The sequence below is a fragment of the Sapajus apella genome, unplaced genomic scaffold (assembly GCF_009761245.1).
Source record: "Sapajus apella isolate SASKATOON/1434 unplaced genomic scaffold, GSC_monkey_1.0 scaffold40, whole genome shotgun sequence".
Taxonomy (NCBI): Eukaryota; Metazoa; Chordata; class Mammalia; order Primates; family Cebidae; genus Sapajus; species Sapajus apella.
Genome location: NW_022436980.1, coordinates 6,962,584 through 6,984,954, shown reverse-complemented (window position 1 = coordinate 6,984,954; position 22,371 = coordinate 6,962,584). Strand labels below are relative to the sequence as shown.

Genomic DNA, 22,371 nt, shown 5'->3' with positions numbered 1-22,371 from the left:
CATGGACACGTTGCAGGAAACAATACACACTGGGGCCTGTCATGGATGGCAGGGGGAAGAAGAGCATCAGGAAGAATAGCTAATGGATGCTGGGCTTAATACCTAAGTTATGAGTTGGTCTGTGCAGCAAACCACCATGGCACATGTCTACCTATGTAACAAACCTACACATCCTGCACATGTATCCTGGACTTAAAATATAAGTTAAAATAAAATAGAGCACCCTCAAAAAATCTTAGAATATGACACACAAAAAGTTATCACATACAATTATATACAGTATATAATACTTGATAATGATAATAAATGACTATGTTACTGGTTTATGTAAATGCTATACTATACTTTTTATCATTAGTTTAGAGTTTATTCCTACTTCTTAGGAAAAAAAAAAAGTTGGGCCAGGCACAGTGGCTCGCACCTGTAATTCCAGCACTATGAGAGGCCGACATGGGAGGATTGCTTGAGCCCAGGAGTTCGACACCAGCCTGAGAAGCAAAGCAAGACCCTGTCTCTATTAAAAGGGAAAAAAAATTGTCTGGGTGTGGTGGCACACACTTGTAGTTCCAGCTACTAGGGAGGCTGTGGCTAGAGGATTGCTTGAACCCAGGAGTTCAAGGCTTCAGTGAGCTATGATTACCACTGCACAACAGAGGGAGATCCTGTCTCAAAAAACAGCAACAAAAAGTTAACTGCAAAACAGCCTTAGGCAGGTCTTTTAGGGGGTATTCCAAAAGAGGGTAATATTGCCACAGAAGATGACTGCTACATGCATGTTATAGTCCCTGAAGACCTTCTAGTGAGACAAGATGTGGAGAAGAAGATAGTGATATTGATGATCCCGGCCCTGTGTAGGCCTAGGCTAACGTGTGTTTTTATGTCTTCATTTTTTAACAAGAAAAAAAATTAAAATTTCAAAAATAGAAAAAGGTATACAGAATAAAAAAAAAAATTTGTCCAGCTCTCCAATGTGTTTGTTTTAAGCTAAGTGTCACAAAAGAGTCAAAATGTTAGAAAAAATTAAAAATTTATAAAGAAGTATAAATATATAGAAGTATTCCAGTTCTTCCACATCCTTACCAATACTTGGTATGGTCAATTTATTATTGAAGAAAGAAAAATGTTTTTATAAATTCAACGTATCCTAAGTAAACAGTGTTTATAAAGTCTACAGTAGCGTATTATAATATCTTAGGCCTTCACATGTACTCACAACTGCCCTGGTTTCCTGCTCTGCAAACCCCATTCATGGTATACCCCGTACAGGTGTACCATTTTTTACCTTTTATATACTGTACATTTACTGTACCTTTTTGTGGTTGGATATGTTTAGGCACCCAAATACTTACCATTGTGTTCTATCACCTGTACTATTAAGTAACATGCTGCACAGGTTTGTAGCCTAGGAGCAACAGTCTATCCCACACAGCCTAGTTGTGTACTAGGCTCTACCATCTAGGTTTGTACAAGTTCACTCTATGATGTTTGTACAATGACAGAATCACCTAATAATGCATTTCTCAGGACTTATTCCCTTCATTAAGCAACACATGATTGTAGTATTGTTGAATTCTATTTATCTCTTCAATTTTGTCAATTTTTGCTTCATCTACCTTGGGACTCTTTTGTCAGTGTATATATATTTATAATTGTTATGTTTTCCTGATGGACTGACCCTTTTACTTGTTAGAAAATGCACTTTTTGTTTCCAGTAACAATTTTTTCTTCAAAAGTCTATTTTTGGGAAAATTAAAAATCAAAGAAATAAATAAAAGTCTCAGCCAGGCACAGTGGCTCATGCCTATAATCCCAGCACTTTGGGAGGCCGAGGCAGGTGGATCACGAGGTCAAGAGATTGAGACCATGTTAGTCAACATGGTGAAACCCCGTCTCTACTAAAAATACAAAAATTAGCTGGGCATAGTGGCGTATGCCTGTAGTCCCAGCTACTTGGGAGGCTGAGGCAAGAGAATTGCTTGAACCCAGGAGGCAGAGGTTGCGGTGAGCCAAGATCATGCCATTGCACTCTAGCCTGGGTAACAAGAGCGAAATTCCGTCTCAAAAAAATAAATTAAAAAAAAAAAAAGTCTATTTTTTCTAATATTAACATAGCCACTGTAGCTCTCTTTTGGTTACTGTTTACATGGTATATCTTTTTCAATCCTTTTCCTTTCAACCTATTTGTACTTTAAATTGAACATATATCTCTTGTAGATAGCATATAGCTAAGTCATATATATTTTTTCTTTTTTTAAATTTTTTTTCATTATTCCCTTCTTGAATACCAATAAGTCATATATTTTCAATCCATTCTGCCAATCTATGCATTTGGACTGGAGTGTTTAATTAAATGCATTTATATTTAATGTAATTCCTGATAACGCTTACACTTATCATTTTGGATTTGTTTTCCACATGTCTTATGTAAATGACCTTTATTGAGTTGAAGAACTTGTATTACTAGCTTGCTGGGAAGGAATGTATTTTGTTAAGTGCTTTTTCTGTGTCTATTGAGATAATATGTTAATTAATATTTTTGGTAAATATCCTATTTAATGGTTATATAAATATCTGTTCAATATTTCAGTAAAAAAAAAAAAAAAAAACTCTACCAGCATATGATGATTGAGGCCTGTTATGATAATAGATGGTATCAACCAATCTAAGTAAAGGGACATAATTAAGATCTATTAGCACTATATCAAAAGAATAGTTTCATTAGATTCCATATATTTGCTTCAGAACACATATGAAGTACTGAAGTATCAAGTGCTGAAGTACCACACTTTAAAAATGATATTAATAAACTAGAAAATATCCAGAAGGCAGGAACAAGGATGATAAGACCTAGAAACCATGTGGTATAAAAAAAATTGTTGAGAGTACTGGTGCTATTTAATCTGGAAACACAGAACTATATGAGTGGTTAAATATGGTAACAACTCCTACAAAAAATAACATGTTCTTGAGAACATGTTATTTTTTGTTGTATCATAGGGTAAAAAGTTACTGAAGACAAAATCCTAATTCTCCTAACTAAAGGAAACTTCTGTGAGGATTACGGCCTCAGAGGGGTTGAATGGATTCCTCCCGAAGTGCAGGCTCCCAATCCCGGGAGGTGTTCAGGCAGAGGATACATCACTACAAATTAGGGACACTGCAGAATGATCTCTATCTGGGATGGGGAGGAGGGTAGATCAGACTACCCAGTCTTGAAGGATTCTTTTAATTTTACAAGCTCATAGCTTTGTGATCCCCAAGCTGGGGATTTTGCAGAGTCCTAAACCAGGGGAATGACGTGAGATGAATTCACCAAAGGTATCTGAGTCATGCATGGGGAGCTGCCCCAGCATTACCATGACTATCCCTATGCTTAGGGAAAAAAATACTCAGACCCTTAAGTGTATTAGATAAACCCTCACACGTCAGCCATCTAACTTGTCTGACACTGGCTCTGTGCACAACCGCAAGTTTTGCCTCCTCTGGAAAAACACCCCACAAACTAGAAAAGTGATAACCTCCATAATAAGTAATAACTAACAGAGAAATAAGAAGCATTTTATAAATACAAAAATTACATATGAGTACTTAAATGTACTCTCCATCAAAGTAAATAGTCCAATAATATATGAGAAAGAAGCACTCTGAAACAGCATTAATTGCTATTATAATCATAATCAGAATTATAAATACAGTTTGCCCTCCCTATCCGCAGATGCCACATTCTTGGATTCAACCAACCACAGGTCAAAAATATTTGGAAAAAAAAAAAAAAAAAAAAAAAAAAAAAAAAAAAAAAAAAAAAAAACAACAATAAAAAATAAACATTTTAAAATATAGTATAACTACTACATAGTATTTATACCGTATTACATATTATAAGTGGTCTAGAGATGCTTTAGAGTATACAGGAGGATATGCACAGGACTAGAGCATCTGAGAGGTTTGGTATCTGTTGGGGTTGGACGGTCCTTGAACGTATTCCTCACAGATAGTAAGGGATAACTGTAATAGAATATTTTAATTTTAAAACACCATGAATTTACTGAAGATACAGCATAAGAAATATACATTCAATAAGGATAAATTAAAACCAATAATAAAACTAAACAAAACACAGAAAAGTCAAATACATATCATTTGTTACTCAAAACAATTATAAAGACTTCTTAGACACATTCATTAGATATTAAAGCTTAGAACAATCAGATAAGTTCTTACCGTCAAACTTGTCATATTTCAAATGGCCATTGGCTTCCGGCATAAGAGTGACACCAGACACAGTGTTTTTGGCATTGCCTTCTTCATCACTTGCTAATTCTTGCTTAAGTTTGGTGTCTAACCAGTCATTGACCAGCTCTTGAGCTACAATAAAAGAAAAACAAATTTTAAATATTTCAATTACTTCAGAGATTTTCTTTACTCACTGTTTCATTTATTCAGTAAATACTGAGTACCTACTGTGTCAAGTACTGTTCTAGATGCTGGAATACAGCAGTGAACAAAACTGGAAAAATAAGCCCTAGCATCACGAAGCTTACATTCCAACTAGGGAAGAGAGACAACAAATAAGTAAGAGCAAAAGCAGGGACAGGAGGAAATGGAAGATGGGTGCTGTAGTTTTAAATTGGGAGGTAAAAGAAAGCTTCACTGAGAAAAAGATACTTGAGCAAAGAAGAGAAGGAAGTGAGATAAATGAGGACCTATGGTAATAGTATTCTCTGCAGAGGGAAAGCAAATGCAAAGGTCCCGTGCAGGAGTTTCTACAGTGTTGGAGAAACAGTGAGGAGGCCAGTGTGGTCAAAGAGAAGTGAGTGCGGCGGAGACAGTACGAGATGAGGTTGGAGGTAATATGCAGATCAGGTTTAGGGGAATGTTTGGGGCAATGGTTATCAACCAGGTGCAATCTTGCCCCCAGTGGACTTATGCCAATGTCTAGAGCCATTTTGTGTTGTCATAACTGGGGGAAGTAATACTACCATTTAGGAGGTAGAGGCCAGGGATGCTGCTAAATATTCTGCAACTCACAGGACAGCCCCACAAAATTCTCTAGCTCAATGTCAATAGTCCTAAGGCTGAAATCCCCTTACTTAGAGTCCTGACACTATTCTAGCTACTTTGGTTTTTACTGAGTGCAATGGGAGCCACAGGAGAGATGTGAGCAGAGAAGTAATATATTTTAAGAGACTCACTCTGACTATTAAGTTAAACTATAGGGGACAAGCACAGAGGCAAGAACACTAATTGGTAAACAAGTACAATAATCCAGGAGAGAGGAGATGGTGGCCTGGACCTGGGAGTGGAGGTATTAACAAGGGTCAGATTCTAGAAAAGAATGTTTTGAGGTGGAGTTGACATGATTTGCTGATCGACTGGATGTGGGACATGAGAAAAAGAAATCTATGAGGTTTTTGGCTTAAGCAACTGCAAGGATGGTAATGCCCTTTACCGAGATGGGGAAGGCCAAGGGAGCAGCAGGTTTGAGGAGGAAGATCAGGAGTTCAGTCCCAGGCACGTTAGGTTTGAGATGTTTATGAGATATACAAACAGAGATGTCAAATATGGTATTGGCTATAATACTCTGGATTTCAGGGGACAGGTCCAAGTTGAAGAAATAAATGTGGAAGTTTTCAGCACTCAGAGTGTATTTAAAATCATAGAAATAGATGAAATTACCAAAAGAGGAAGGTAGAAAGAGAAGAGGTTCAAGGACTAAGTGCTGAGGAACTCCAGAATTTAGCAGATGAAGAGATAGGGTGGAACCAGGAAAGCTGACTAGGAAGGAGAGGCCATCGAGGCAGGAGGAAAATCAAAGACTGTGATATCCTGAAAGCCAACTTCCACTTGGATTTCTTAATGCTATTGAGAAAATCTCCTTAAATTATTTAGGTATAGGGGAAAGTGCCTGCTTTAGCATAACCTTCATCATATTATGATTATTTCATAATAAATGTTATTATTATCAGAAGGCTTTTGTCTATTTTATCATTACCTTCATCATTATTATGATCATTATTGCATAGTTCTTGGGGAATGGGGTGCTTATATTAAATGATGCCAAGAGGCTTTTAATATAGATAAAATAAAAAAAAATACATCAGAGTAATATAAACTAAGTGTTAAAAGCATACTAGCAACAAATACTATTGGCTTTCAGAGGAAGGTAGAGAAAGGGAGAAGGTATTTACTGAGTAGCCCTTGTGCACAATAATTCAAACATTTATGTGTATAATAATTTACATGCAAAACAATTTATACCTACTAAATGACATGTATTGGTAAATGGGGATTTACTATGAAGTACACCCCAAAAACAAATAAAACTATCCTTGGAGGCATTAAACTGTAGAAATACCTCGTGTTAGACCACACGAGTATACAAACTACCTTAAAGCACAGATTTTCAAAGTATGTTCTTCAGAACACCACTTTTTGTAGAACATTAATATAGTTGATGAGAGGAAAAAAAAATGATATAAACCTTTGTAAACCATATTCTATCCATTGGTGTTCTATCCATACACCAAATCACGTTCCTGATGTGAATCACTAGTTTCTCAGGATAATATGCTGATTTCAGGATAAAAAGAGGTTCATGGTATAGGCAGCATGGGAAATGGGGCAAGTAAGCATTTTTTAACTGCAGGACTTCTTAGAACCCTTAATAAGCTAAAGTATATTGTGTATCTCTGTTGGCAGGGTGGAAGGTAGGGTGGGCAAGACCAGCCATGTCAATTTCAGAATCAATTTCCGTCTCTAGCTCCAGTACTATCAACCGCTCTAAATCAGTCACCATTACTGCTCACCCAGACTGCTGCAATAGCTCCCACTAGTTACCCTACTCTACCTCCCAAATTCAAGTGATTCTCCTGCCTCAGCCTCCCAAGTAGCTGGGAATACAGGCAGCCACCACCACACCATGCTACATTCTTCATATGTTTTATAAACTGTCATATTACATCTCTGCTTAAAACCCTCCAATTCTATCCTGTCGTACTCAGAGTGAAATCTAAATTCATTCCCCAGGCTTGGAAAGCCCTATGTGACATGCCTTCTCCTCACCCTCGCCAGCTTATCTCTGGGGGAAACTCCAGCTACATGGGTCTTCCTGCAGCACACCATGCCTGTCTGTACTTCATGCTCCCTTTACATCTGCCAGGATGCTGTCCCCCATCACATTTTTCAGCTGCTTACTTGCTCCTTGCTGACTCAGGTCTCAACTTGAAGACTTTTACTACTGGATCACCGCAAAATTTTCTTAATTCCCACATGAAAATGTATATTTCATGAAAGCAGGGGCTTTGTCTCTCTTGTTCATAAACAGTACTTCCAGTATCTAAAATAGTACCCAGCAAAGAATATATGTGTGTTGAATAAATGAACAAATAAATGGAGTAACTGGAGACATAAGCAATTGAAAGGGAAGCTGGTCTGTAGCACATCACACTCTTGACTTTCCATCTACCACAGTGGCCTTCCCTTCTCAGCCTCCTTTGCTGTTCCTTCCTGATTCCTTCCACCCCTAAATGGCAGAGTTCCTCAGGGCATCAGTAACAAAAATACCAAATTCCAGAAGAGTAATGCTTCTGGAACACAGGAAGATTAAACTGTTTTTAGGGTCTCTTTATCAAGAATAAAACTGATTTATAGACTGTGGTAAAATTATCTGTATAAATATCTGATCAAATTAACAAACTACCATCTTTGTCACAGGACTAATATCTTACAATATTCACCGCTTAACTGTGTATCAAACTACATCTGGATGTGGTTCTAATTTGGGAAACAAAATGGGGCTTAAGTATATCCTTACTTGTAATATTGAAGTTAATTCCAGACTAAAATAGCTTCAGGGCAGTAGAAAGAAAGGGAAATTAAGAACATGAGTAAGAAAAGCTTCCATTTTCTACTTTGAAATGCATCATGGGTTATGCTTTAAGAATTAGTAACATCACAGCAAAAAAACAAATTCTCTTACCTTCTGCAAAGGTTTCATCGTGATCCTCTATTTGCTCAGATGTTTCCAGATCTGTGATTTGGCCCCAGGGACTTCTGAGTAAATCAGAATTTCTAGTAAAAAATGCATTTGACACTGCAAATTCTGAGGCCTTCTCCACTCTCTTCAATATAACAGAAAAAAAAAATCCATTAAGATGACAACAAATTTGTTCAGAGAGAATTTCTCTCCTTTTCAAGAATCTGATTTTCTACCAACTACTAAGATTCATTCATTTTTCCATTTTTGGAGAAGCTCTGAGGTTTAAACATCTACCCCCAAATATTTTGGGGGGGGTTTCATATATAATATTGAATTAATTGCAGTATTTTACCATGTTCTAACAGGTGTTCACAATTTTGATATTTGAACAAAAGGTTATTAAGCTTTAGATAACTTTTGTTTAGGGCATTAGTGATAGGATCCTGAGACATGGATATTTTATTTTAAATAAAAAATATTATATTTTATTAGTTTTCATGCCCTTAGGACTTGCGTATAAATATGAACCAGAGGCAGAGTAACCACACTTCAGTAAATTAGTACTCCTGAAGGAAACCTCCCATCTTATATTTGGCAATCATATGTTAGGTTCAATAAAATTGGGATCAACAGAGTCACTGAATTGTAGCCATCTAGAATGTTTTAACTTAACAGCAAGAGTCTAGTAAAAACATGACCAAATTTGCAAGATTGGGGAAAGAAATAGCAGAAGTGGGCAAGCTGCCTTAGCATTTCTGTTTACCTGCACAGATTAAAAACACTTATTTTAGGCTGGGTGCAATGGCTCATGCCTGTAATCCCAGCATTCTGGGAGGCCAAAATGGGAGGACTGCCTAAGCCTGGGAGTTTGAGACCAGCCTGGGCAACACAGTGAGACCCCATCTCTAGTTAAAAAATTAGCTGGGTGTGGTTGTGCACACCTACAGTCCTAGCTACTTCAGAGGCTGGGCTTGAGTCCAGAGGGCTGGGACTGCAGTGAGCTGTGTTCATGCCACTGCACTCCTGCCTGGGTGACACAGTGAGACCCTGTCTCAAAATAAATTAATTAAATAAATTTTAAGCTGGGCACGGTGGCTCATGCTGTAATCCTAGCACTCTAGGAGGCTGAGGCAGGTGAATTATCTGAGGTCAGGAGTTCGAAACCAGCCTGGCTAATATGGTGAATCCCTGTCTCTACTAAAAATGTAAAAATTAGCCAGGCGTGGTGGCATGCACCTGTAATCTCAGCTACTTGGGAGGCTAGGGCACAAGAATCACTTGAACCTGGGAGGCGGAAGTTGCAATGAGCCATGATCATGCCACCATACTCCAGCCCAGGTGATAGAGTGAGACTCTGTCTCAAAAGAAAAAAAAAAGTTAGGACTTATTTTACAACTTAACCCCTAACTTTCCCCTCCCAAAAAACCTTTCCCCCCAATTGCTGTGTTTCTTTCAACTCAGGTAGCGACAACTTCATTCTTTCAGTTCCTCAGGATGAAAATTTTGGAGTCCTTAATTCAATCTCTCTCTCTCTTTCTCACCACACATATAATTGATCAGGAAATCTATTGACTCTATCTTCAAAATATATATAGAATCTGACCACTTCCCATCACCTCCATTGCTACCACCTTGGTCCAAGGCACAATAATTTCCTGACAGGTTTTCTGGAAGAGCTTCTCACCACAGCAGTGAATGACTCCTTTAAAATGAAAGCCACATCATGTCATAACTCTACTTGAAAGCCTTCAATGGCTCCTGATCTCAATCAGAATTAACGTCAAAGTCTTTGCAATGTGCTTCCAGGTCCTACACGCGGCCCTTTGTGAGCTTTCCAAGCCCCTCGATACTCTTCCCTTTGCTTATTCTACTTCAGCCCCATGGACCTCCTTGCTTGTTCCTCCTCAAATATGCTCAGTGTGTTCCCACCTCATGGCCTTTGTACTTGCTTCTCCTCTGCCTGAACTGCTGTCCTACAGATACCCATAGGCCTCCTTCCCTCACCTCCTCAAGCCTTTGCTCAAATGTCACCTTCCCAGTAAGGCCTTCCGCGACCACCCTATATGAAATGTAAACACTCTCCTCCAGCTCTCCTTCTCCCCCTCCTCTGTTTTGATTGTTTCTATAGTACTTACCATCTTATCATATATTTAATCACTTACTGTCTCCCTCAGGTAGAATGTTGGCAAGCATTCTTGTCTTTTTCTCAAGGAGAATCAAGCATTAAGAATAATTCTTGGCACTTAACAGGTGCCCAATAAATATTTGTTAAAGGAATGAACACATGAAAACTTTATTCAAAAAAGCTGCACTTTCCAATATTTATATTGTCACCTGACCTATTTTGAAAATGGCTTTTCCTCTTGCCTTTTGTGGAAAGATTGGTAGAACCTCTGCCAAAACTTGCCATGGGCTTTTTGATCCAAATTCTTGTGGGTTTCATATATTAGCTTTAAGCCAGATAGAAGCAGAGGAATAAAGTTGAAAAGTGAAGGGTAATTTGAAAAAGATGTGGAAAACAGAACATACAGGCAAATATATGAGCCAGAAAAAAAACATGATCTCATTAGAGTCAAGAAAATATTATTCACTCCTTATGAAGTCACTTAGTAGACACCTATATTCCCATATTATTTCTGATAGCCTCTGATGCATTCAAGTTTATGTTGGTAGCATACATCATTTATTAGATTTATGGTTGGTACACAGCCTTTCCTTCATGTTCTTAAATTCTGAGATAGAAAGATGAATTTTGCATATACTGTATGTGTTTATATATGCACATGTGTAAATAATATACAAATAAATTGATCAACTTTAGTGTTTTAAATACCCACAAACAAAAAATTAACAACAAAAACAGATTTGTAGACTTGACTTAGTTCCTCAGGCTATGGGTGAAACAAATAATTATGTATTATGTGTCATCCTACCTGAGTTGGAATTTGTACAGGTTCTTAACAGAGGAGGGTAGAGAGGTTGGGAGAGAAGCAGAGAAAGACTGAAGGATAAAGGAGGAGACAGCCTGGTAGCCTGGTACTGACAAGGAAATAAAGAGAAATGTTTGCTTGGCTTTAACAAGGCAACTGTTTGGGATATCACTTAAAATGAAGATTTGAGGAGAAAAAAACTACTAGATGATACTAAGGACTATACATAATCTCTGTATTTGTTTGTCTTAAAATAATACATCCTTAATTTTTTTTTTTTCCAAAATAAGTATCTAAGACATAGGAGAGGGTCATCCTATATTTAAGTAATTTTAATTACTTAAATTTAAATTTTGTCAATTTAACAACTTACTCTTTCAGCAAGTCCTGATTGAAGGCTAGCTCTGTTCCCAGCACTGGGGTGGGCATTAAGTGGAAAAAAAAGTAAAATTTTCTCCTCTTAAAAAGCTCACTTTTTTGTTTGCTTTTGGTTCCCTGTATCATGTGTGCAATAAACAACTCAAGGACAGTTCTGAAGCAACACAGGGTGATTTAAAAAAAACTGAACACCTTCAAAAGTGTATCATAGTAACTATGTTATATATAAACATATTACTTGTAAAGGAACTATCCCAGTTATTCCCATGATCTTTAAATGCTCAATATGTGTTACTTTGTGTTCCATAGCACATGTCAATTCCATGGTCCACTCCAGATCCTTAGTAGCCTCTGTCAACATGGATGGCAGAAACAGCAGTTACAATGTAATCCTTCATTTCCTCAAAACCAGTGGATACAAACATGAGCTTTTTGACATACTGAATGCTCATATATAATAAATAGTTCTGTAATAAATTTTTTAAACTATCCATTTTAAATCACTTTTATAAAAGCAAATGCTTGATGCTTTATCTGTGTACATAAATGTCAAAATAATTCCAAGCAAAAGAGTAGTACAAGATGGGATTAGGAGGTTGAGGCAGACAAGGAGGATTTGTTCACTTAGAGGGGCATCTCAAGTTGAGTTGCAAGGGAAGGATCTGGATTGGCCTCTTAGAGCAGATGAGTATTCCAGGCTGAGGGATCAATATGAGTCGAAGCAAAGGGAACATTTGTCTGATGGAGGGGAAGGAGACTGGCCTGACGGGAGTAACAGAGTATCAGTATAGGGACTGCTCCAGGTAAACTGATATTATAGATGGATTGCTAGAGGGCTTTAAATACTCATCTAGAATTTATAGTTTCATCTGACGGCACATAGAATAACTGAAGATTCAACAGTAGAGAAGGCCGGGTGCGGTGGTTTATGTCTTTAATCCCAGCACTCTGGGAGGCTAAGGCAGGCTAATCACAAGGTCAGGAATTCAAGACCAGGCTGGCCAACATGACATAGTGAAACCCCATCTCTACTAAAAATACAAAAATCAGCCGGGCATGGAGGCAGGTGCCTGTAATCCCAGCTACTCAGGAGGCTGAGGCAAGAGAATAGCTTGAACCCAGGAGGCGAAGGTTGCAGTGAGCTGAGATTGTGCCACTGCACTCCAGCCTGGCAACAGATCGAGACTCCATCTCAAAAAAAAAAAAAGACTAGAGAAATTATTTGATTAAAATGTTTAGAAAGCTCAATCAAGTTACAGAATGCACTGGAGTAAGATGAGTCAGCCTATCCCATCGGGATAAGGATAAATTGTAAAGCATGGTGGATTGCTGCATTTTGAGTGAGTTGCTGCAGGACTCACAGGTTAACCCAATCATCTCCCTGATTCTAGGTGATTTCAATGTCACTGAGGATGAATCACCAACATCTCAGCCTGGAGATTTGCTTGTTCTTCTGTATTCCAACAGCTTTCCCCTCAATTCCACTTTAGCAACCTGCTGACATGGTGACCCTGAACCATGTCACAAAGCACAGTTCACAGCATGTTCCATTGCTCAAACCAAACTGATACCCACTTCTTTAACATCAACCTCCTATCCATCTCCCTGTTTCATTCTCCCTACTCCTATGGCATTGATGTTGGACCTAACCAAGTCTTCTGGTCACTGTATGCTTTCCTCTTCTAACTTGAGTCCCTGAAAGGGTCCCTTCCTTTTCTATTCAGTGTGGATATCCAGCTACTACCTTACTGCATCCTTAAACCCCTTGTTCCTTGGCTGTTCCAGTGAAAACCTCCAAGTCTGGATCAATCTGATTTATCAATTTTTGGTACCATAAAAAGTTATGGGGTGGGCATGATGGCTCAGCCCTTGGAAGGCTGAGCCAGCAGATTGCTTGAGCCTAGGAGTTTGAGACCTGGCAACATAGTGAGACCCCATCTCTAGTTAAAATACTTAAAAAATTTTTAAAAATTATGGTTCACTGCTTCAGCCAGGTCCCCAGTGCTACTGAGAAATCTTCCTTTTCTCTTCTGAGAGAGGCCTTTCTTAATTTTCACTATGCTCCACACCCTTTCCAAATATTCCCCACTCCTTTCACATAAAGAGGTCTCAGCTGATTTTGAAAGGGTGGTTCACTCAGGTGAATTTTGCAGTCTTAAGTCTAGAGGTTGTAACTATTTAGGGGACAACCAGAGTTAGGAATGAAATCAGAAAAGAAGACAGAGAAGTAAACAAGGAAGTCATAGAAGCAGCAGGGAAAAAAATGAGTTACAAAAAGACCATGGAGGAGATTTCTAGAGTAAAGACGTGGTAACTATATCAAATGTAACCTGAAAACGTTTGCTATCAAAAAACTACGGGATTTGTGGCCGGGCGCGGTGGCTCAAGCCTGTAATCCCAGCACTTTGGGAGGCCGAGGCGGGTGGATCACGAGGTCAAGAGATCGAGACCATCCTGGTCAACATGGTGAAACCCCGTCTCTACTAAAAATACAAAAAATTAGCTGGGCATGGTGGCGCGTGCCTGTAATCCCAGCTACTCAGGAGGCTGAGGCAGGAGAATTGCCTGAACCCAGGAGGCGGAGGTTGCGGTGAGCCGAGATTGCGCCATTGCACTCCAGCCTGGGTAACAAGAGTGAAACTCCGTCTCAAAAAAAAACTACGGGATGCACCATTGCACTCCAGCCTGGGTAACATGAGTGAAACTCCGTTTCAAAAAAAAACTAAGGGATTTGTTCAGGAAATCATTTATGACAACAGTTTCTGTGGAATGGTAAGGAATAAGGATGTACGAGAATAACTGTGGATACAAGAGGACAATAAAAATACAAAGGCAAGGCGTCCAGGCCACACATCCAAAACATTACACAAGAAAACGAAACCGTTCAGGAATCAGAATAGATTGCAGGGTCAAATAAGGACTTATTGATTTTTTTCAAGACAGGTGATTTGATGACATAATGGAGAAAAAGCCACTACAGAAATTTTAGAGGAATGATAAAAATCAGAGTCAAGCTGGCTGAAAACTATATGAAAGAGGACAATGTCATAGACAAGTCAGAGCAAAATTTTATCTTCCTGTTCTAGTTAAATCTTTGCCTCTGAAGAGATGGTACCTAACTATGTGACTAAGCCCTGCGGGAACTTGGCACTGGGACTCTCAACAGTCACATGCAAGCTGGTCTTGCTAGATATTGAGGAGTGGTCTTCCTAGAGGCTAGCATTCATGATGGTAGGTCCACTTTAGTCATCTTCTAAGTTTGGCTTTCTGCAGTAGCCAGGAAGCTTTCTCTGACCCCATCTAAATTAGTGCCTCTCACCACATACTTCCATTACATCTTTAATTCTCCCCCTTCACTGAATCCTCAAACATATTGTTCATTAACCTAACATTAAGTGACCAGAGTCCATTAAAATAGCTCCAGTGGTAGAGAAAACATCTCTATGAGAATGCCCAGTCCACTTTGGACGGCTCTAGGGGATATCCTGATGATATGTCATTGGAGCACTAAATCTCTTTTAGTGTTCCCAGTTCATGAATTGCTTCTTACTCAAATATGTTCTTTAAAATAATAATAAAATAAGCGGGTATCTAAACTAGCACACTGACACAAGAAGGTGGGAAAAACATAATACTCTTTTTCACTTACCTAACACTTTACCTTCAAAGCATCTTACTGATAACTAATTAACACAGCTGTACTGCTCAGTAATTTTGTAACTGCAACAAAGAAACAGCTGATCCAATTAAAACAACTGAACCTGAAGAAGCCCTAGGTTTTTACTTTTTTTCATTAGAAAATTCTTATTTGTGATGCACAGGTAGCTTTTACCCATTAGTCCCTACGTAACAATTAGTGATTGTAACTACAGTGCAGTTTTTCCAACATTTGAGGAAGGCCACCACATCCTCTCCCAAGGCTTCTTTTCCCTGCTCCTTTAATTCTCTTCATGTGATACTCATGGCATTTGAAATGATGTCTACACACCTGTTTTCTTGTCATTCAGACTTAAATGGTTTCGCCAGAGGCAACAGAATTATAAAAACAATACTAAAAAGTATAAAATTAAGACAACTTACACAGTTACATGGGAATAAAAACAGTAGAGTATGTGCAAAGTGGAGATCTATTCATATTTCTTTTCCATCTGATTATGGTTGACTCTTAATTCTCTTTTTATTCTAAATTTAAAATATCCTTACCTTTATCCAGTGCTCCACACTGTCAGGACCAACAGCAGGCTGTAGATAACACATATAGGATATTAATATGCAGCAATATCTTTACCAACTTCACCATTTAAATCTTTCTAAGGCATAAAGTGACCTTTATTATTTCCCCAAAGCATTTCATTAGAAATGATTAGCAATAAATGACACAGAATAGCATTATGAGGAAAAAACTTGAAGCCTTCCTGGGACACTGACTGTTTTTATTTCTTATGTAGGCCCACCATGAGACTGTGATTTAATTGGTCTGGGATAGGACCCTGGCATTGGTATTTTTTTTTAAAGCTCCTTAGGGTTAAGAGTCAAGATAAAGAAATGCTAAATATAAAGCTACTCATAAAAAAAAAAAAAAAAAAAAAAAAAGCACTTAGCCAGATTATCCAAGTCATCTTCAGCTTGAAGAAGTGTATGTTCCTCTCCTTTGTCCTTTCATAAGTAGCCTGTAGCAACAGGCTTTCTCGTCTTACCTAGATCAGGGATACTGTTTGGTTCAATAAAAACCAGGGAGTGGGGAGAGGGTTAATCAATCTGACTTATACTGTTTTACAAAGCAGAAAATATAAATTTCCACCCAGATCCGTCAGGTATTAATCTGAAATTAGAAAACACCATCCGGACACTTCCTTTCTTCAAACTCCCAGAAGCTTGCAGAATTCCCTCTGAAAGTCACTTAACAGAGTTTTCTTCTTTGCTAAAAATTCAGATGTGTTTTTAAAATAAGGGGATATCCTGATGATATGTCATTGGAGCACTAAATCTCTTTTGGTGTTCCCAGTTCATGAACTGCTTCTTAATCAAATATGTTCTTTAAAATAATAATAATAAAAAAACAAGGGGGTATCTAAACTAGCATACTGACACAAGGTGGGAAAAATATACTACTCTTTCACTTACCTAACACTTTACCTTTAAAGCATCTTACTGATAACTAATTAACACAGCTGTACTGCTCAATTTTGTAAGTGCAACAAAGAAACAGCTGATCCAATTAAAACACAACTGAACCTGAAGGAGCCCTAGGTTTTTACTTTTTCTCCTCTAGGCAGTAATAATGAGCACTAGAAGCAAAAATCCTTCCTTTTGGAGTCCTAAGAAATTCTTCTAAATTTTTACCTTTCATCAAGTCCATATTCATAACCCATTTTGGATTCAATCCATGATGCGACTGATATACTGCAATAACAGCAGCCTCAGTTTCCAAGTCTCCCTAATGCTCCAGTCTATGCCCTCTAGTATCTGGGGCAATGTATTTATCATGTGGAATATGTCCAATGCATTTAGCTGTTAAATTTAGAATAAATCGCAAGAACAATTGCCTGGGGCCCTCACAAAGGTCACATACAGCTACAGAATATTATTTAGCAAAGTGTAACTTAAGGGCGAAAACAGCTGGTGAAACTGCTCTGGAGTCGAAAGCTGAGAAGCTTCTCCATTTTAGTACTCTTGTTTAGATTTAAAGCATTTACTTTTGGGACTGTTAAAAAGGTAGTCTGTGGAAAGCACACACGGTGTGATTGTGACTTTGCACATATCACATGTTTCAAGTTCAAAATGGGGTTATCAGTTTTTTCTTATCTTCAGGTGCTAATACATCTAAATGGTGATAGATATGGAGAGAGTCTATTTTTTGAATGTTGGTTGAATTTAGAAATTTCTATGTGAATCGAATATTAATATATTCAATATCCACTTGCACTCCTGAGTTCATTTTAGATACTCTACGTAAAAGTGGATGGGCAGGAATATATTCAGGGTATTTAACGTGAAGATCTCTCCCGTTAATAAAGATCAGTTTCCCAAAGATTTGCAAAAAAAGAAAAAAAGAAGAAATGCGCGAGAAGTTTCCTAAAATTTAAAGTAGCAGGGACACGGAATTTGCAAACTCCTTTCACACTGATGGGCACTAGCAGACACCTTCGGTTTGAGAAAAGCGTTAGAAACAGTTCTTCCACGATGCTGCCCACCAAACCCGTAATGTGCTCAGACCTCAGAGCCCCTAGAGCACTTCACTCAGGGTAATGCTGGCTTTGGGGCGGTCAAGGCAGGGGCATCTCAGCTAAGGGTGCCCCTCGGGGAAGAGGCACGAAGCAGAGGGGCCGCGACTGGCTTCACGACGGCGCCGCGCCTTGGGAAGGTCCCCGCCCTCCAAAGCTCCGGATTGGGATCACCTTGGGACTCGGCTTCCTTGTGAACAGTTTCCAGCGACTTAGCCTCATCCTCTTCTTTGGGGTGGACCTCTCCTGGGGCGCCAGTGGCATTTTCCAAGCTCGAGCCCGAACCTTGGCCAAAGCTGCAGCCACCGCTCTTCTGCCCAAGCTGCTTCCTGGTCGCGCTGATAATAGTAGTACCTCCGCCCGCACGGAAAGCAGGCGTAGGACGCCGTCGAACCACGACTTCCAAGAGGCTCTGCGCAGGCCGCTAGCGTTGGCTCAGTTACCATAGCAACAGCCCGGGTGCCTCGCTTTCGTAGTCATCAAGGCTCTCTTTAATATCCGCTTTGCTTTTTTCTGGCGCCCAGTGATGACGCAGTACTCCCTGATTGGCTCTGCTCTGGAGGTAGTGGTTGGGGGCAGAGAATTCTGCAAGCCTAACACGTGATAGTGAACTGTGAGGAGTTTGAGGGATCTGAAGATTAAAAGAGTTGAATGGTTTGGAGGTAAGTGCCCCTTTGCCCTGCTGGTGTGGGAGCTGCTAGAGATGAAAGAGTCGCATCGCGCCCAGACGCTTCCTGGTTGAGTTGCAGTGACGGTGATTGTACTCCCGCCATGTCTCTCCTTTCCTTTACTGGGTCTCCTGGCGGATCTTGGCTTCTCTAAGTTCGGATTTTCATAAATCGTGTGAGCGTCGCCGACACCTCTGAGATAAAAGGGCCCCTTTCGACCAGCCTCTGCTCAAGGGTGGATTCCTCAGTCGGAAGTTTTTATTCCGAACTGCTCATGGGTGGGTGAGACCATCTTCGATCTCCGAGCTAGGTGCCTAGGGAGATCTGGGGCTATAGAGATGGCCCATGGAGCAAAGGTGAATCCAGCCTTATTGGCTGAGCCGAGATGTTTCCAAAGACAGCCCATTCAGGAGTGCCAAATGGGTTTACAAAGCAGAGTAAAGATTTAGAACAGGAGTTTTGGATTCAGCTACTTTGTGGCTATATGACCTTAGGCAACTTGTTTAATAACTCAGAGACCCTGTTTTCTCATTAGCAAACTGGGGACGATAATACCTGAATCACCGGAGTATTGTAATGATTAAATGTAAGTGTATGTAAAACATTCTGCCAGGAAATGTAAACTAAAGTTAACTTGAAATTGGTGAAAATGAGGTTAGGGAAGCTGTGCCCTCAAACTGTTGCAGCGATCCTAGGACCAGCTCTGTCAGTGGTCTATCTGAAAGCTGGTTGAATAAATTGTGTTCATACAGACTATGCAGTATTACGAAGTAGTTCTTTCAAAAGGGTAAGTTAGCTTTATGTCTCTTCTTCAGGAAAGAGGTCTAATGTTTGTTCTTGAGAGAAAAGCAAATTCCAGAGAAGTGCATATATTGCTAGTATAGTATGTTTTCATTTTTATAAAAGCACTCCCTCCCATATACAAGTATGTTTAAATGTTTGTATGAGAATGGAGAAAGATTGCAGATTCTGAGAGGATGGATTAGAGGTGAGAGGGAGAAAGGGAAAAGAGCAAGAACACTATAGCAAAATGGAAACTATGATTATAATGTGCTTATGGACCAGATGGAACTTCTAAGCTTCCAGCCTTTTAGAGTACAGCATTGAAAGCTAGACTTAAATAATTGAAGTACTACCTCTGCCAGTTACCAACTGGTGATTTTATCAGTCTCAGTTTCCCCAGCCATAAAAATGTGGATAGTAATAGCATCTATATTATGCATTTGATATGAGGATTAATGGAGTGAATATGTAAAGAACAGTGCTTAATACGCAGTAAGTACCCATTAAGTGTTCGTGGCTATTGTTATGTCTTTCTGTATGTGAATTTAATTTAACTTTTATTGTGATTACTGACATTTGGACTTCCACCATCTTATTTGATGTTTTCTATTTCTTTTTTTTAGTCTCTTTTTCTTTCTTGCCTTTTATTAGATTAATCCATTTTTCTTTATCTTCCCACTTCTCTCTCCAGAGAGTTTGGAAATTACGTATTCTGTCACTAATCGTTTTTAACAGTTACTTCTGAATTTTTAACACACGCACACTTAACAAAGTTTAACCTCATTCAGTATCTTTTTCCCCCTACCAAATGGTGTAAGGATTTCCAAATGCCTTGGAAGAATCTTCAGTTATTGTGTTCTGGAAGTGTAGCGTTCTTCATTTCTTTTTTCTTTCTTTCTTTTCTTTTTTTTTTTTTTGTTATTGTTGTTGCTGAGATGGAGTCTTACAGTCTGGAGTGCAGGGGCACAATCTTGGCTCACTGCCCCCTGGGTTCAAGCGATTCTCCTGTCGCAGCCTCCAGAGTAGCTGGGATTACAGGCACGTGCCACCATGCCTGGCTGATTTTTGTATTTCTAGTAGAGGTGGGGTTTCACCATGTTGGCCAGGCTGGTCTCAAACTTCTGACCTCAGGTGGTCCACCCACCTCGGCCTCCCAGAGTGCTGGGATTATAGGTGTGAGCCACCGCGCCCGGCCAGCATTCTTCATTTCTATGTGTCATTTCTCAGTCAGCTCATTACACCACATTGTTTAAAAGTCCTTCAGACGTTTTTCTATGCATATACTATCATTATAGAAAGTGTACATGTTAGGCGGAGAGGGGGAAGAGATGCAGATGTGTACTTACATATACTGCTTTCCTTTCACAAAAAATATGACCATCGTTTGACTTAGGAAATTTTGGACATTTCCATGACAGTATGTAGAGAATCCACCCAGGAAACATTTAAAAATCCCTTCTCTCCTGATAAATAAAGAGTGAAGGTGGTGGGTGGCACTGGAAGTGTTAGGACAGGTACAGTGTTGCCATAAGTGCAGGGAATCTTTGTTAGTCCTTGTAAAGGTACACGTCCACTGACAGCCTGTCATTTGTCTTTACACTTTTAATGGTTTTTCCTTAAGACTTTCTCAGGAACTCCATCTATGACACCAGAAGTATTAGGAGAGACCCACAAGTGAAAAGGGAAGGGATGAATAAAGGCAAATAAAAACTAGTTAATATTTTGGAGACTGTTGGTCTATTTCCTGACCTTTCCTTGGGAAAAAGGAAGTATCATTCTCAAAGCATGTTTTAAAAAATATGTACATGAATATGTGTGTGTACTATTTTATTACTTTATAATAACAATGTATTCGAGCCTTTAGAAAAGAAGTGCAGTTATAAAGAACATTTACCATAGTCTGAACAGTAAATGAAGAAAGAAAGACTTGGTTTTTCTAGCTCTGGACAAAATTCCATTTTATGTTTTTTTTTTTTTTTTTTTTTTTTTGAGACGGAGTTTCACTCTTGTTACCCAGGCTGGAGTGCAATGGCGCGATCTCGGCTCACCGCAACCTCCGCCTCCTGGGTTCAGGCAATTCTCCTGCCTCAGCCTCCTGAGTAGCTGGGATTACAGGCACGCACCACCATGCCCAGCTAATGTTTTTTTTGTATTTTTAGTAGAGACGGGGTTTCACCATGTTGACCAGGATGGTCTCGATCTCTTGACCTCGTGATCCACCCGCCTGGGCCTCCCAAAGTGCTGGGATTACAGGCTTGAGCCACCGCGCCTGGCCTCCATTTTATGTTTTTAAATGTTGATTTCCAGCTGAAGTATAATACATTCTCTGATGTTTTCCTCGGATTTTTAAATATTTGCATTCATCCCCACAAAACAGAATCACTGACGATAGCAGTTTATTCTAATACTTTTTCTTAAACCCTTAAATCTTAAATCTGCTTTTCCTTGCTTATTTTTTTCTTCAGTAACATGTTGAGTTACTGTGATTAGGGTGGAACTTTTATGAAGCCCCAAACAACAGAAGTGAGTACGTAGCACCAAAATCTTTCACTGTAGAGAAAGCCAAGTGGATGTTTCTCTCCAGCTGGCTGAGTGGGTTCAGTATTCTAAGCTGAGTATTTCAAACTTCATCTTCAAAGTTAGGAGAATTAAATTTGGGATTAAAGCATTATATTATATCACAGAAGAGCCCGTCTCTGCCTCTAAGAACATGGTGGCCAATGTCCTTTGGAGTTACCAAGGACTTACAATTACAGACTTTCAATTAAGAATGAAGAAGACTGTTTCTTCATTTGAGGAAAGAGTGGGAACGTAAGATGAGAGACGAGAGACGAGAGAAGAGGACTTCAGGACTGAGTGGATGATTAATCACACTTGAGACTTGTTTGTTAAAAGATGGGAACTCCTAGAATGTGCTCATTCTTTCCTCACACAAGGATGAAACTAAAAAGTCTTTGAGAGAAAGGCAAGTCTTAGACTTACCTGGGCTTCCAGTCTGGCTGCCTCTATACTCTTAGCGAATCCTTGTGTCCAACCTTGGAGAATCTGAGATTGGTTATTTGGTAATCTTCCCTTATCTGTGGGGAATATGTTCCAAAACCCCTCGTGGATGCCAGAAACTGCAGATGATTCCAGAGCCCAGGTAGGTAGGTAGGTAGGTAGGTAGGTGGATAGATGGATAGATCCAAACCATAGATAGATAGACAGACAGATCCAAGCCACAGATAGATAGATAGATAGATAGATAGATAGATAGATAGATAATAGACAGTATGATGTTTCCTATCTATACATACCTATAATAAAGTTTAATTTATTAATTAGGCACACTAAGGGATTAACCCTGTTTCAGGAGATCCTTTGCTGAAGTCTTCACATAGGCCCAGTGCTTTCTGGTGCAACATGTTACT

The 22,371-nt window shown here is 39.2% G+C and overlaps 2 protein-coding genes across 6 annotated transcripts in view; one reads left to right on the top strand and one right to left on the bottom strand.

Moving 5' to 3' along the window:
* The window catches only part of CCDC191 (coiled-coil domain containing 191), a 94,641-nt gene extending 76,712 nt beyond the window's left edge, over window positions 1-17,929 (bottom strand). For 2 of the 3 annotated variants that reach the window (XM_032299016.1, XM_032299017.1), the window contains exons 1-4: window positions 17,685-17,929; window positions 15,490-15,528; window positions 7,979-8,120; window positions 4,222-4,365 (exon numbers count right to left, since the gene is read on the bottom strand). In XM_032299016.1, coding sequence (XP_032154907.1) covers window positions 4,222-4,365; window positions 7,979-8,120; window positions 15,490-15,528; window positions 17,685-17,774 — 415 coding nt within the window. In that variant the 5' untranslated portion in view covers window positions 17,775-17,929. The remainder of the gene's footprint in view (window positions 1-4,221; window positions 4,366-7,978; window positions 8,121-15,489; window positions 15,529-17,684) is intronic. The other variant, XM_032299018.1, reaches the window with a different exon arrangement.
* Window positions 17,930-18,037: 108 nt separating this feature from the next.
* The window catches only part of QTRT2 (queuine tRNA-ribosyltransferase accessory subunit 2), a 31,556-nt gene continuing 27,222 nt past the window's right edge, over window positions 18,038-22,371 (top strand). For all 3 annotated transcript variants that reach the window (XM_032299014.1, XM_032299013.1, XM_032299015.1), the window contains exon 1: window positions 18,038-18,172. In XM_032299014.1, coding sequence (XP_032154905.1) covers window positions 18,162-18,172 — 11 coding nt within the window. In that variant the 5' untranslated portion in view covers window positions 18,038-18,161. The remainder of the gene's footprint in view (window positions 18,173-22,371) is intronic.